The 16,409-nt window shown below is 39.8% G+C and overlaps 2 protein-coding genes across 8 annotated transcripts in view; both read right to left on the reverse strand.

Moving 5' to 3' along the window:
• The window catches only part of RPGRIP1 (RPGR interacting protein 1), a 55,661-nt gene extending 47,807 nt beyond the window's left edge, over positions 1-7,854 (reverse strand). For 6 of the 7 annotated variants that reach the window (XR_003428143.1, XR_003428144.1, XM_027083674.1 and 3 more), the window contains exons 1-5: positions 7,142-7,336; positions 6,376-6,481; positions 3,539-3,562; positions 2,491-2,637; positions 1,921-1,994 (exon numbers count right to left, since the gene is read on the reverse strand). Coding sequence is in view for 5 of the 7 variants with exons in the window: in XM_027083674.1 (XP_026939475.1) it covers positions 1,921-1,994; positions 2,491-2,637; positions 3,539-3,562; positions 6,376-6,481; positions 7,142-7,308 (518 nt within the window). In the remaining 2 variants the exon portion in view is untranslated. Of the gene's footprint in view, positions 1-1,920; positions 1,995-2,490; positions 2,638-3,538; positions 3,563-6,375; positions 6,482-7,141; positions 7,337-7,473; positions 7,521-7,791 lie in introns of those variants that run through there. The other variant, XM_027083675.1, reaches the window with a different exon arrangement.
• LOC113607933 (X-linked retinitis pigmentosa GTPase regulator-interacting protein 1-like) overlaps positions 7,756-16,409 on the reverse strand; it is a 148,798-nt gene continuing 140,144 nt past the window's right edge. Inside the window, exons 7-9 of the mRNA XM_027083705.1 lie at positions 12,155-12,287; positions 9,054-9,328; positions 7,756-7,891 (exon numbers count right to left, since the gene is read on the reverse strand). Of these exons, the coding sequence (XP_026939506.1) occupies positions 7,788-7,891; positions 9,054-9,328; positions 12,155-12,287 (512 nt within the window). The 3' untranslated portion in view covers positions 7,756-7,787. The remainder of the gene's footprint in view (positions 7,892-9,053; positions 9,329-12,154; positions 12,288-16,409) is intronic.

The raw sequence follows: 16,409 nt of genomic DNA on the forward strand, positions 1-16,409 counted from the left end.
CCCTACATGTTTTTTCTGCCCCTGCTTTCTCTGTAACTGTCATTTACCAACTGCCTTGGAACTTTTGGGTCCTATTGAGGAGTTGCTTAGTATCCCTTCGGTTTAAGTCTCAAATAACCCCCTGGGCAAACAACACAAGTCATATCTATTTCCCAAGGAACTTCTCCAGCATGATGGTTTTCTTTAGTTAGGGAATTGTGTACCAAGACATTCTCAGGCCTGCTAGATTAGAAATGAGTAACAGAATATTCTTCTTTTCCTTACTCCGTTCCTCTGTCTACTTTCACCAGTGGCTAGTTTAGAGAATACTTGCCTTTGAACTATATTGTAAATTATTACACTGAAGGGCAGGAACTAAACTTTTCAATAACTGCAGCCTGCACACCACTATATCTAGCTGTCAGGGCAGACCCATCTTGAGTGTAAAAGACACATGGCCAGTTCTTGATTATTTACACAAGTGAAGTGACATTGATAAGCAATTATTTCTGCTTATGTCTTTTTCCTAGTTATCATTTTAATAAATGTGGTCTAAAAACAACTTGTTAAGCTAGTACTAAGATTTCTTGGCACTTTCTGCCCATACATTACATGATGATCCAAGAAGATAATGTTATGAATAATGAAGGGAAGAGGCCAATAGTAATGTCTACCACAGGGAGTCTTCAAAGTGGGTAATCCCCACACTACCTTATTTCACTTTGTTGAAGAGCATCAGTTGTTCCCAGGATGCTCCCATGCAACCTCCCCAGTCTACCCCCTGCTGCCTTTAACTTATAAGAAGGCACGTTTAATTTTTTTAAACTTACAGGTATTTTTAATTTCAAAACCACTACGTAAATATATGCTTGTGAAAAATTAATATGATATAGAAGTATATAGAATAAAAGTGCCTCTTTGCCCTATTTCAGTCCTTTCATCTCATTAAAAGTTTGTGGATGCACACACACATGACATAAATTAGGTCACAATGAACACATTCTTTAGCAATTTGATTTTTCTTTTAATAGTGTATCTTAGGCATATAGATCTATCTCATTTTTTACAGCTTTATACCGTTTCAACGTGGCGGTGCAACACGATTTATTTAGTCGATCCCTATCATAAGAAATCTGAATGGTTTCCTTTTTTTTTTACTATTACTAATTAAATTAACAATGTATTAATTAACATTCTTACCACACAGATCTCTTTGCACATACACAAGAGGATTTCTTTAGTTTTGATTCCAAAAAATGGGTTATTGGGGGCTTCCCTTGTGGCGCTGTGGTTGAGAGTCCGCCTGCCGATGCAGGGGACACGGATTCGTGCCCCGGTCCGGGAAGATCCCACGTGCCGCGGAGCGGCTGGGCCCGTGAGCCATGGCTGCTGAGCCTGCGCGTCCGGAGCCTGTGCTCCGCGGCGGGAGAGGCCACGGCAGTGGGAGGCCCAAGTACCGCAAAAAAAAAAAAAAAAAAAAAAGGGTTATCTGGCATAAAAGATATGCACGTTTAACATTTTTTTGATAGTGTCAAATTCCGTTCCAAAAATAGTCTGCCAATTTATATTCTCACTAACAGTACTGAGTACCAGTTTTCCGGTATCCTTATCGAGACTAGGTATTATTTTTATTTTTAAAATTCGGAAGGCACTTTTCAGTAATTGTCTTTTTTCTTTTTTCTTTTTTTTTTTTTGCGGTACGCGGGCCTCTCACTGTTGTGGCCTCTCCCATTGTGGGGCACAGGCTCCGGACGCGCAGGCTCAGCGGCCATGGCTCACGGGCCCAGCCGCTCCACGGCATGTGGGATCTTCCCGGACCAGGGCACGAACCCATGTCCCCTGCATCGGCAGGCGGACTCTCAACCACTGCGCCACCAGGGAAGCCCCAGTAATTGTCTTTTATAACAAAAAAATGTTCTGGGATCCAAACTTGGTACTCACTTTTCTAAGAGTTTGTCATAATTATCATTCAGCAATTTTCGTTCTTTTTCCAAATCTTCAACTCTCTCCTGAAACTAAGAATGATAGTAGAGTGCCTGAGATAAGATTTTAAAATCTATTACCTTGCACAGGGTCTCCCTTTTCTGTTGCAGGGTGGGACTTGGGTGGGAGATTTTCTATGTTCATCTCCTATGTCTATGAGGATCCATTCAACTATAAAGACTTGAACCAATTGAAGGTGTGATAGAAATTTTAATTGGAATTAATGAGAATTCTCTGAATTAAATTTTCATGGTGTCTGGGTTTCTACTGTTAGGGAAACAGCAGAACATTATAATAGAGAAAAGACTTTGGAGAACAGACATAAATATAAATCCCAGTTTTTCCCCTAATGGTATAATCTTGAGCATGGTATAATCTTGAGCAAGTTATTTAACCACTTGGAATCTCATTTTTCTTATTTGAAAAAATAAAATACCCATATTTTTGCTAAGATACACTTTTTAACATCTCTGAAATTGGAATGTCACATACAACTGATGGTATCTTTCAATTATTATTGTTATTTACCTCTTTCAGTGTTATCTGCAGGATGGACACATCTCCCAGTTGGCTCTTCAAGCTCACAGCCTTCTTGCTCTCCTCCTTCAGCTCTGCCCTGAGCTCATTCACTTGGCTGAGGAGGGCATCATGGGCTGTACCCAGGATTCCCTGATTCTGGGGCAAAAGGAAAGTTGCTCTGCGAATGTTTATATCACTCAGCAGGAGGGGACTCAAGATACAAACAACTGGAGCATTCCCTAGTGGAAATCTCAAAGAAGGGCTTTGATTTATAGTATGTTGCCTCTGCACTATAAATTGACCTTGTTTTCCACCCTAGCATTTCTCAGGAAGTACCGTTTCCCTGTGAGTGAGGATTTTCCACTCTGGGAAACTGTAATTTGTCACTGGAGCCTTAATTTTCCCAAGGTTCAAATTCAACCCTGATTCTAAATTAAGTGCCACCTTTCTCAGCTGCCTTTACCTTCTAAGCTATGTGAATGCTTTTTATGATGAAATATTTCTCCTTTTGCCCCTAGCAAAGTGATGTGTTAACTCTAGAAGTTAAGTGCATTTTTCTGGCAGAGTTCCCAGCATGACCATGTTCCTTCTGGTGAGGAACAGTTGTGGCTGGTCATGTTGGGAACTCTGCCTTAGTGACTCTTAATCACGGACACTTACCTAGCTTCACCTGTACCCCACTCACAGAGGTGCAAATATTTAGTAACACCAGAGAAGGTTTGTAACAACTTTGCTGTATCTCACCACCTCACACATGCTAGAGGACTACTCTTAGGAATTTTTGAATAAATGCTATAATTCTCTGTAGCAATAGGCTGAAAAATACTATTCCAAATATTTCTCAACTCAGATCTCATATTTCAATTTTTGTGAAAACAATGCAGTATCTTCTGATAATAGTGATAGTACCATTTGTCTCAATAAAAATTATATAACATAATAACTTTGATATAGTTAGCTAAATTCTGGTGTTATGTTACTTGAAGATGAAGATTCATTTGGGTTTCATTCCTCTGATTACTAAGAAACATAGAGTTAAGGAATCTTTATTAAGTACCTTCTGGAGCAGAGTTTCATATGCCTGAAAGAAAGAAAAAAGTATTATTCTATTGATATATCAACTTGATGTTTATAATACAAATGTTTAAATATTTTAAAAGATGTTATAAAAAATTCCCATAAATCAAGTCAATTTGTGTGCCTGTTTACTAATTGCTGCTCCTTTTCCCCTGCCCTAGCTTGCCAGGCAGTCTGTGAATGTAATAGATGACACCATTTCTTTAAAAAGGATGAAGGGTCATTTATTCACATTTGCATTGCACTTGGTGGATTTTCTAAGAAGTATTTTTATTTTCAAACTAGGTGCCATCTCTTACTCATCATGCTTCAGAAAGGTCTCTTTCCAGTTTTAGAAATAGAAAAAACAACAATAGCCAAACTCACAACAACAGCTACTATTATTGGTTGAGTAATTACTATGTTATATGTTACTGTGTGTTTCATTATCTCTTACATTATGATCATCATAATTGTTTCACATATATTATCTCATTTAATCCTTACAGCAAATCCGAGAGGTATTGTTATCTAAACTTTAAAAATAAGAAACCCAAAGCTCATAGAGCTAACTTGCCCAGAATTGCACAGCTTTCAAGGAGCTGAGGCAGAACTTTACCTCAGCCTGTGTGACTCCAGAGTCTGCACTACTGACCACATTTTACTGCTAAGGGATTAAGAGGATGCAAACTTATCTTAGTATATGTGTAAGTAAGCATGACTAGAAAGGTAAATTGCTTAAAAAAACCAAATTGTAAAACCTACATTTTAGAAAATTATTCACCATTTTAGGTCATCTTTGCCACTACCACTAATATGGGCAAAGACATTCAATTTAGAATGGCTTTCTCCCTTTCTTCCTTTAATGCAATGGAAGAATACATGGATTTTTTAAAAAATCTAATTCCACAAATATAGCTATTTACCCATACAACTTTAAAATAACTTCCTTTCCAGATTTCCCATCCTTTCAGTGCTACCAAAATTAACCGAATCAAAAGAATACGAGCATATGCACAGTTCTCTACAAAACATAGGTTTGGAGTTTGGCCTTGTACAGATGCCCTTAGTCCCAATCAAAACAGACATACCAAGGGCAGCACCAGCTGTAGCTAATCTCAATGAATGGCACCATCATTTAATCACCCAAGCTAGAGACCCAGAAGTCATCTCTCATTTCTGCTTTTCTCTCACCCACTCTACTTTGGTGATGAAGTCCGTTCTTCCACTTCCTGGACCTCTCCCAACACAGTCCTTTCTCTGTGAGCCTCTCTCACTGCCTTGGTTGGGACCCTCATCCTGCCTCCCTTGGATCACTCATCTGTTAATTAACATCTGTTACTCATCTGTTACCCCCAGTCTTGTACCAGCCAACCTATCATTCACTCTGCTGCCAGATGATCTTTCCTGGTAGTTTTGTCATTTTTGAGAAGTTGAAAATTTCAGAAAAGTATAAGTACTATAATAGCAGTCATCTATAATTCTACTACTACCCAGAATTAATCATTATTAGTGCTCTATAATAGTTTCTTGAAAGTATTATTCTTTTTATTAACATGTATTTCAAAATATTTTGGACATTAAAAAAAGGCAAAGTGATCTCTTTGGGGAAAAAAAAATTGATCATGTTACCAACTTGCTTAAAACCTTTCTGCAGCTCTCACTATCTGTAGGATAAAGTCTAAATCCCTGATAAGACCTCCATGACCTGATCCCTGATGTTTCTCACCTCTGTGCCGTGGCCTACACCACTCTTCCCCGGAAAGCCCTTCCCTCTCTTGCACGCTTATTAACCCCTGCCAAACTGTCAGTATTTGGCTCACGAATAGAATCTCTTATGGATCCTTTACAGATCCTGCGCCCCATCCTCTGGTGGACCTATTCTCTCTTTTGTGTCTCACCCATACCCTGTTTGTGGATAGTTGTACTTGTTTACATCTTGTCCTCTCACTCTTGTAAGTTCCTTGAAGGCAGGAGCTGTCTTAATTATCTTTTTAATCTTTGTATCCAAGTGCTTTGCACACTTCTTGGTAGTCAATAAATGTTTATTCAATAAAAGAATGGTGCCAATCTATTATTTAGAACCTCTATGCCCTATTTCTACCGTTCAGATATGAGTTTCCATCGTGTGGTAGTGAGAAGAGTGTGAGCCTTGATGCCAGATAAAACTGGACTCAAATCCTGCTCTGCCTCTTGCTATTTTTATAACTTGAGCAAGTTACTTAACTTCTTTGAGGCTCAGTTCCCTCATCCGTTAAACGTACTTACCTTTATGGCTGTTGTCAGGCTTAAATGAGATCATGATTCTAAGTATCTAGGACAGAGTCCGTCACATAGAAAGTGCTCAGTAATCTGGTTTCCTTCCCCTCCCCTGTGACTGCTCTTGGCTCCCCAAGTTTAATTAAACTCTGGTTGTGGTTTTTGGCTTGGAACTTAACCTGACACAAGGTAACCTCACTTAATTCCACCTTAGCAGGCAGGGCTTGAGCCTTCTTCCCAGCAGAGGGATAATGGCAAGTACTGGAAAAAGAATGGATTCTGAGTCGTAAGGCCTGGATTTGAACATCACCTACCTATTTTGTGACTTTCTTTTTTTTTTTAATTTAATTTTATTTATTTTTTTATACAGCAGGTTCTTATTAGTCATCCATTTTATACACATCAGTGTATACATGTCAATCCCAATCTCCCAATTCATCACAATTGTGTGACTTTCGACAAGCAACTTAGTTTCTCTCCATTGTGGTCTCCCATGTGTAAAGTGGAGAAAATAATACAAATCTCTTAACTAACTGATTTTCTTCCCCCAAAAAGGCACAGCTGATGATGGCAACTCACAGCTTGGACTTCTGTTAATTGTGCTTTTGTCACTGCCAAAGAAGTATTCCTTTCATGTAAGAGCTTCTTAAGTCGAATCAGTTGTATATTCTCCTTAATGGAAGCTCTGGAGAAAGAAGACAGTGTTAAAATATCCTCTGTGAATGGACAGAGTTAAGTATTTTTCCCCCTGTGGATATGGACAGGGACACAAAGGAAGATCGTTATTTCTGAACCTAAGAGATCATGTTTTCTTTATCATTTCAAAGGTATTGGGGGAGGATTTGGGTTCGCTAGACTCTGTCTCAGAGATTCCCAATTCTAGCTGCTGTGGGATGTTGACAGTGAAGGAGGCAGTGTGGGGAGAAGTGGCAGGCAGGTATACAAGAAATCTCTGTACTTTATGCTCAATTTTGTTGTGAACCTAAAACTGCTCTAAAAAATAAAGTCTATTTTTAAAAAAGTTTTCCAGGGACTAAAACAGACCAGCCACGTAAAAAAAAAAAAAAAGTTTTCCAGGGACTGATGCACAGTGGGGGCTGAGAGCCCCCATCTGGTGATGAGGATGAAATAGTTTTCCTTCTGTGAAGTGAAGCAGCAGACTTTTATTATATATAAGCATCCCTTTTATGTTAATCCATTACTTAACCACTTGGGCCTCCAGGTCTACTTCTCAGATTGAATTAATCCCAAGCATTCTCTTTTCCTCTGAGATGGAAGAAAGGTACAAACAAGAACCTCTTTTTCAGTTCATTATGGCTTGAGGCATGGAATGCCACACCCTTACCGAAGCTCTGTGGCCTTCTGAGCGCACTCCAAAGAGCTTCTCTGTGCAAAATTCTCATCTTTGGACCACATTTTCTCAGAAGACTTGGGTGGTTCTTCCACTTGCATAGTATCGCTGGTCATAATGTGGGCACTGTTAGGCATGCATAGGCCAGTGAGTTTAATCATAATTATGACTTTGTTAAAAGAGATTATACTGTTAGAATTAGGAATATTAAACACGAAAAGAAGAATTAGAAACTGCTGTTATAGGGGTTTAGAACTGGGCTCTCACATATATAAAAAGAACTTAGAGGAGTTAGTAATCTTGGCATATGTGGAGGATAAACTTACCAAATATAGCTTTCCAGTGTCAAACAGAAATATAAGTGAATTACGACCTAAGGGGGAAAATATAAAGGGAAAGAGAGGGAATACCTTCAATTAAGGAAAGAGTCTTTATTTTCCTTTCCTTGGAAGACAAAGAGATGCTTATTTTCCATTTTTAAGCAATGAAGTTGGAATTTGACAGCTTCCAAATTGGGCTGACTTTCATCTTCTCTGATTATGCTGGAATGACTCAAAAATGGCAACATTCACTTGTTCCCTAAATGAGGTTTTTCCAATTACAGTTGAAAGAGTAACAGCACAGGATAAAGTAAAAGAACTCACTGTTCGCTGGGTTCACTGGATACTTCACCTCTGGCTTTTTCATTTGTCACATGTTCCTTGAATGTGGGAGGAGCTGTGTAGCTCAGCCTGTCCCTTGACTCTGAAAGTTTAGACAGAAGATGCAGACTCTGGCAACAGATTTTTCCAGAACCCCAAGTGCTAGAAATGGAACACCAAGTGCTGGAAGTAGGGAGCCTTGAGATCTGGAGGAAATCCTTATATGACCAATGATCTCAGAGGGGAGCTTCTCAGTTTTTACTCTTGCAAAAATATGCAACTACTGATTTAATAAGTCAGCAGGACTACAGACTCTCAAGTAGGTCAGTATAAAGGGGAAGAAGAGCAGGGACTGTGTATCTAACTCTAATGCATCATTGTCCCTAGTGCCTAGTATATAACTGGTATTCAATAATGCTGAAGTTAAACTGAATTGAAATTTAGACTTATTTAGTTTTTCTACTTTTAGCTGTTTTCACAAAGATTTTGTTGGCTCAAGGAGGGAGCTTGAAAATATAGGGCTGTGCTGAACAAAACCTAACATTGAGTCCCCAGGGTTAAGACACCCCATTCCCATGGACCTAAAACAGGGATGAGTAGGCCAGGTGAAGGAAATTTACACACAGCACTATATTTAATTCAGTGTTGGGTTTCACAGCAGCCAGAGACGCTTAGCCACTTGGGATACAGGAAGATGAAAATCTGCAGCTCCTCACTTAACAGCCTGATTTCCAAGGCCTGGACTTCAGGAATAGGATTTGACAATCTCTGAACCCATGGAATTGTATGCAAAGTTTTGTCTATGTGTATGTGCATTTTTCTTGGGAGAACGCCTAGCTTTTGATCATGGTTGCAAAGGAGTCCATTTCCCCCAAAAGGTGAAGAACCCCAGTTTTAGAGGCACAGGCCACTTAGCCCAGAGTCCCAGAGTCCTAGCAGAGGGACCTGTCTTAAGATCACTGCTGCTCACACCTAAGCATGTCATCAAAGTTATCTCTGTTTTCTAGAGCCCTGCAAAACTTGACCAGCAAAGTTCCCATTTCCATTGTCTGATTCTCCTCTCAACAGTACTGCATGGTGAACTGAGAACTTTGAACTGGACATCCTACTCAGGAAAAAAAGATTTTAGGGAGGTAGAAAGGAACGAGAACAAAAGAACAAAATGGGCGTGGTGGGCGGAATAAAGCAGTGGGAGGAAAATGTGGCTGGCAAATCAATCCTTCCCAGTGTTTTGGCCCTGTCGGGGACTTGGCCCTGAGCCTCACCCCTCTTGGGTTTCTCGGCCCCCGCCGCCCCGGCGGTGTGGAGCTGTCTGTGTCCCGCGTGGACGCGAGGCTGGGTGCAACGGGGAGCAGGGGGGCCGACGCGCTGGAACTGCAGTTGCAGCCCGTGCAGCTGGGGTCGCAGGTGCTTGGGGGGCCGCTGCCGCCACCCCGCGTTCCGCCGCCGCCTTGTAGGCTCCGAGAGCTGCTCCGCCGCTGTCACCTCGGCCCTCCGGTCCCGGCCTGCTGCGGCTGACCGGAGCAAGGCTGTCCTCATCCTGTGGGCAAAAAGAGAGCTGGTGGCTCATGCCCTCTCCTTCTATGACAGTTACCATCTCTACAGTTTATCTGGTGGTTAATAATCTGAATTGATCTCTGATATAAACTTATGTGCTGTAGTCCACTATTTACACTTAAAAATTAATTTTCTGCCCCCAATACACTGTAACTCTTTCAGAGCAGGGACATCTTGGTGTCTGTCTTTGTTCATTCTGTTGCAGTGCTCACACACTCTCTTAGTAAAAAATGAGGCAGTCTTCAGTATATTCGTGTGTATATTTATTTTTAAATTATATAGTTTCTTTTGTACTAATAAATTATGGTCATTATAAAACAGAAACAAAAAATACTAATTTTTAACAGGGAGATAATTAAATATATGTAGAAATTTTAATATTTACTTCTCCAGTCCCAACTGTCCACACATTCCTGTATATGTGCCCACTCTAAGGATTATTCCTCTATACCCACCCTACTTACACCGAGCCTTACCTACAATGGATAGTCAATTACTATTTATTATCTTGATCTAAAATCATACTTTTAACCATTACCATCAGATCCTGTGTTCTCACTGCCTGCCAGTTCTGACATTTACTATGTGGCCTGGGGCATGTCATTACCCTTTTGTGCTCAGTTTCCTCATCTATAAATAAAGATAAAAATAGTACCTGCTCATTGGATTGTTATGAGGATAAAATAAGTTAATATATATAAAGGGCTTTGAACAGTGTGGTGCGTTGTAAGCACTGTAGGAGTTAGCTATTATTATTACGTATCATTATATCCAGATAAAGAGATCAAGGCATTAAACAGCTAGGTAACTTGCCCCAAGTCTGAGGGGCTAGAATCCAATTTAGCCACTTACTATCTATAACCTCAAGTACTTTTTGGTTACTGACCAACAGACAAAGTTTTTTGGCCCATGCAACCATCTGACTTCACTGGATTCTTGAGTTCTCCACAATATAAAATAATCTCCAATTCAGGGCTTCCCTGGTGGCGCAGTGGTTGAGAGTCCGCCTGCCGATGCAGCGGACACGGGTTTGTGCCCCGGTCCGGGAAGATCCCACATGCCGCGGAGCGGCTAGGCCCGTGAGCCATGGCCGCTGGGCCTGCGCGTCCAGAGCCTGTGCTCCGCAACGGGAGAGGCCACAACAGTGAGAGGCCCGCGTACCGCAAAAAACAAACAAACAAAGAAAGAAAAGAATCTCCAATTCTGAAGAGTGTTGGCATACAGTGGAAGCCTGCAATACTGTAGATTCTAAATGAAGTTCTGAACCACTCCTGGGGATTACCAATGAGAAAGCAAAGCAATGCTCCATCGGGGAATTGGTCTGACATAGCTAGTCCTCAGTGTTGTTTGGTGGCCTGGCGTTCACAACTAGGCCATGTTACTGTGCTGTTGGACATAATCTCACAGATCAACAACATCACAGAAGGCCACTCTGAGACCATGACAGAGTGATACCAAACAAGGCCGCTGCATACTTTTGTCTCAGCCCAGACAAAAACAAGTTCACTCTGCCACCTGCAGAATACCAAACGTGCTCCTCTCCTGGCTAATATGAGTGACTGCTGCTTCTTTCCCGATTACAGCTTTAGCCTCACTCTAGTCTAACCTCCCTGTAGATAAGACATTGAGATATCCAAACATAGAACTGCCCCTGCTTTCTGACAGTATCCAATCTAGAGCAAACTTCTGTTACCTTGGACCCTCCCCCAAATCACCCAACTGAAGCCAAAATCCTGTAATAGGCTCTTTCTAACAGTCTTACTGAGATGCCCATGTTGTGCACTTTTTCAAGCTACAGCAGTAATTAACCCAACTTGCCCAGCTATAGGTGTGTTCCTGGTGGTCTTTGGCTGGGAGGCATTGACACAAATATCTTCAAAATGTGTTCTAGATATTAACCCCAGACTTTTGGAACTCTCATTCTGCCCATCTATTTATCTACCCACACCCCATCTCGGATTCTTTTCCAGGTCTGCACCCAGGTCTGGTACACTTTTGAAAGCCAATACCCTAAAGTCACTGTGTATGGTATATTTTGGAGTTAAGAGCTTTCAGCTCTGCCACCCACTGGCTATGACCTTGGGCAAGTTACTTAACCTCTTTGCACTCCCTTTCGTTCTTTTTTTTTTTTTTTTTTTTTTCGGTACGCAGGCCTCTCACTGTTGTGGCCTTTCCTGTTGCGGAGCACAGGCTCTGGACGCTCAGGCTCAGCGGCCATGGCTTACGGGCCCAGCCGCTCCGCGGCATGTGGGATCTTCCCGGACCAGGGCACGAACCCGTGTCCCCTGCATTGGCAGGCGGACTCTCAACCACTGCGCCACCAGGGAAGCCCTCCCTTTCATTCTTAATGATGATTCTTTCATAGTATTAAATAGTATTAAATGAGTTAACACATATAAAGCACATATAACATGCCTGCATACAGTAAATGATCAATATGATTTTTGGTAAATAAAAACCCCTTCCCTTACTTGCCCCTGTAGCCTTTGGTCCCCTGAGATTTTGGCCATTCCCCCGTCTCCATTCTCTCTTTTGTGACCAGGGCAGAAGCCTGAGCAGTCTCTTGCTCTTTAGGTTGGAATAACTCTGATGATGCTTTATGAACTATGGCCACAGTCTATTGATGTGTTTGGCAAGAAAACAGAATAAAGCAATATTGCTTCAAAAATTATTTTTGGAGTTAACCATCCTTGACATTTGAATTGTTTTCTGGTGTAGACATCTCAGGAAAATGTATTCTTTTTGGTTTATTGTGGTGTAGGCCTGGTGTAGATACAGCTTCTAAATACTTAAGGAGAACTCTGGGTACCTTTTGATCTCATCCTGTTGCTTCCAAAAAAGCTCCTTCACCAACATGTGTTCTTCACGAAGACGAAACAAACGGTCCTCCAATTCTTCCCGGGTCATCCTGTTCAAGGGTAGTTGAGTCTTTACATTCTTACCTAAAGTCCCAGGAGAGGGTAAATGGAGATTATTTTTACATGTAATTTTTTAACCCATCATATCTCTCACCACATCTTGCCCAGAGGGCTTGAATCTTTTTTTTTTTTTTTTTTTTTTTTTTTTTTGCAGTACGCGGGCCTCTCACTGTTGTGGCCTCTCCTGTTGTGGAGCACAGGCTCTGGACGCGCAGGCTCAGCAGCCATGGCTCACGGGCCCAGCTGCTCCGCGGCATGTGGGACCTTCCCGGACCGGGGCACGAACCCGTGTCCCCTGCATCAGCAGGCGGACTCTCAACCACTGTGCCACCAGGGAAGCCCTTGAATCTATTTTGAGTCATGTGTTTAAGAGGAAACTTCAGGAAGTATAAGAAGTGTGTACCAATGGACCTTATTATCATTCCATGTCACTCCTGGATGTGGAAAATCATTCCAGCATATGACTCAACCTCCTGTCTGGAAAGTATATTCTCTTTCTAAAAGTATCAAATAGGGCTTTTAGTCTACTTAATTTTTATTTTTAATCCACTCTTTTATTTTTCCTCCTCATTAGATAATTTGGACCTAAATAAGGATTGTGCCCACAACTGTCTTCGAATCCCCAGTAAGGAAAAGGATAGAAACCTTTCTTGAGTACCAAGAGTCATCACCTTTGTTTCCGTGGTGTGGAGAAATTGTCCCCAAAGCTGCCTCCTTGGAATACAGCCTCTGCTTGATCTAAGCAGAGGAAACTACAGTACACCTTTGAGTGTGTGAGTGTTCACTAGTCTAGAGTCAGCTCTGATCTTGTAGCAGCCATTCTAAAACCCAGAGCTCAAAATACAGCTCCTTCACTGGAAGAAAGAGAGCTCAGAACCTTAGTCTCAGAACTACCTAAGGTACGACTACCACCTCTCCAATCTATCCTTTGGAAATGATGAAATGTAAGTTTTAAAAAAATAACTTTATTGAAGTATAATTGACATGTATTACCCTGAACATACTTAAAGTGTAAAATCTGATTAATTTTGACATAGGTATGTATCTGTGAAACCATCACCACAATTAAGATAATGAACATATAAAAGAAGAAAAAAGAAGAAAAAAAAGATAATGAACATATCCATCACTGCCAAGTTTCCTTGTGCCCCTTAGCAATTCACTCCTCTCCACCCCATCCTAGCCCCAACCCGCACCTTTGTTCCCAGGCAACCACTGATACATATGTTTTATGTCACTTCAAATTAGTTTCCATTTTCTAGAATTTTATATAGTTCGAGTCATCCATTATATACCCAGTGGGTTTTTTTTCTTTTGGAGCAGGGGATGCCCCCAACCAGGGATTGAACCCGCGTCCCCTGCATTGGAAGTGTGGGGTCTTAACTGCTGGACCTCCAGGAGAGTCCCTTTTTTTTTTTTTTTTTTTTGTCTGACTTCTTTCATTCAGGAGTATTATTTTGAGATTCATACGTGGTGTTTCATTTATCAATAGTTCCTTTTGATTGCTGGTAGTATTCTGGATAAACCATAATTTATTTATCCATTTACTGTTGATGGACATTTGGATTATTTCCAGTTTTTGGTTATTACAAACAGAGCTACTATAAATATCTGTGTATAAATCTTTGTGTAACATATGTTTTCATTTCTCTGGGTATATACACAGGAGTGAAATAGTTGGGTCATAAGGTAGGTACATGTTTAACTTTTTAAAAAAATTGCCAAACTGTTTTCCAAAGGGATTATACCATATTATATTCCCACCAGCAGGGTATAAGAGTTCTAGTTCCTCTACATCTCATCAACACTTGGTCTTTTTAATTTTAGCCATCCTAGTGGGTATATAGGGGTTTTAAGTGTATTAATTTGCATTATTAATTTACATTTCCTTAATGACAAATGATGTTGAACATTTCTTGTGTGCTATATGCTATCTGCATTTCTTCTTAAATAAAGTGTGTTCAAATCTTTTGCTCATTTTTTGTTGGATTTTTAAAAATATTTTTATTTTTGAGTTGTAAGAGTTCTTTGTAAATTCTGAATATAAGTTCTTTGTTATATATATGTTTTGCAGACTTTTTTTCTCTCAGTCTGTGTCTTGAGTTGGTCTCTCTAGGCAAGAAGGCACCCTTCTGCCTAATTTTGAAGGACCTCTTTATGTTAGGATAGGAATGCGAGAAGATGAAAACAGAGTGGGTAATAGCATGTGTAATCATTGCAGATGAAAATTATGCATATGAAGGAGAAATCTTGAGGTGAGATGAATTCATGGAAGTCAGGGATCTGGCTAGTCTCTGATTCTGTTCCTTCCTCCAGCGAATCGTTAACCCTCCTGACCCAGATTAAGTCAGCTGTGTCTCAGATATCTTCCTATGAGGTTAAGACTTCCCACACAATGACTTTCTATGAATAGTCTTGTCTGATTAAATGATACTGAAAGACTGTTTGTTCAGTTAATGACAGTCTTCCCAAGTAGAGAATATTATCTAAAGGAGTTTGGATCTCTATCTATGCAATCTATTTGGTCTCAAGAATACCAGCAGGACCCCAGCAATTCCTGATTCAGGTAAGTCATCCCCCTCCTCCTTTTTCCCAGTAACCAATCTCTCCCCTCCCGCAATAAAATCCCTGTATACGAATGATTTAACCTTTTGGAAATCAAGTAAAACTCCCAGGCCTTGGGCCAGGCGCTTGGCTTCCCTTCTGGAGACTTCTTTTCCCTATCTATCTCACATGAATCAACTAGCTTTGGCTCAGCTAGACAGGTTAGCCATAATTGCCACTAGGGTTTATTCATCCTCATATGTTATAACATCTTCTAATTATTTTGTTCCTAAAAGAAAAGCAAAAATAATGTCTCTTTCCTTTCTTTTTTTTTAACTTGAAATATAGTTGATATACAATATTATATAAGTTATAGGTGTACAATATATAGTGATTCACAATTTTTTTCACAATTTTTAAAGTCTTTCTTCATTTTTTCTTACAATTCTTTTAATAAGTTTTTATTTTGAAATAATTTCAAAATTACAGAAAATTTGCAAGAATAATACACAGAACTCCTATATCCCCTTCACTTAGATTCCACAATTGTTACCTTTTACGTCATTTGCCTTATCCTATTCTTTCTCTCTCTTTCTACATATATCTGTTACATAATATATAATATGACATATATTTTCTACATATTACTTTTTGGAACCACCTAAAAGGAAATTATAGACACGATGTCCCATTACTTCTAAAGAATTCACTGTATATTTCCTAAAAAGAAGAACATATGTACATAGGCACAGTATATCCATCAAAATAAGGAAATTAACATTAATATCATTTTACCATCTAACCCATAGACCATTCAAATTTCAACAATTCAGGACCATGTGACATTCGATTGCCATGTCTCTTTAGTCTGCTTCACTCTAGAATAATTTTTTTAGTTTCTCCTTGTCTTTCATGACTTTGACATTTTAAGAGCACAGAGTAAAGGCCAATTCCTTTGTAGAATGCCCCTCAGTTAGGGTTTGTCTGATGTTTCTTCATAATGGGTTCAGGTTATGCATTCGGGGCAGGAATCCCACAGAACTGAAGCTATACTCTTCTCAGTGCATTATATCAGGAGGCACATAATGTTGGTATCTCCACCAGTCTCATTACCATTAATGTTAACTTCAGTTATTGGTTAAGAGGGTGTCTGATAGTTTTGTCTACCATAAAGTTAATTGACAAGTCTTTTTAAAACCTATTAACTAATAATTATTTTGTGAGGAAATAATTTTACATTGTATATTATGACAATGTTGTATGACATTAAACTTTTAAATTATGACATTATAAAATTTCTACCTATTAGCTTTAGCATTATTTAAAGTTCAGATAGAAATACAAGGGATCCAGAATAGCTAAAATAATCTTGAAAAATAACAAAGTTATTTTTCACATCCTGATTTCAACTTACTACAAAGCTATAATAATCCATGGTATTGGCATAGGATAGGCATGTAGATCAGTGGAATATAATTGAGAGTCCAGAAATAAACCCATACATGTATGGTTAATTGATTTTTGACAAGTGTGCCAAGAAAATTCAGTAGGGAAAGGATAACTTCTTCAACAAACGGTGCTGGGACAACTGGATAGACACAT

This window comes from Aethalodelphis obliquidens, unplaced genomic scaffold, assembly GCF_003676395.1.
Source record: "Aethalodelphis obliquidens isolate GAN/ISIS:26980383/991018 unplaced genomic scaffold, ASM367639v1 scaffold51, whole genome shotgun sequence".
Classification (NCBI taxonomy): Eukaryota; Metazoa; Chordata; class Mammalia; order Artiodactyla; family Delphinidae; genus Aethalodelphis; species Aethalodelphis obliquidens.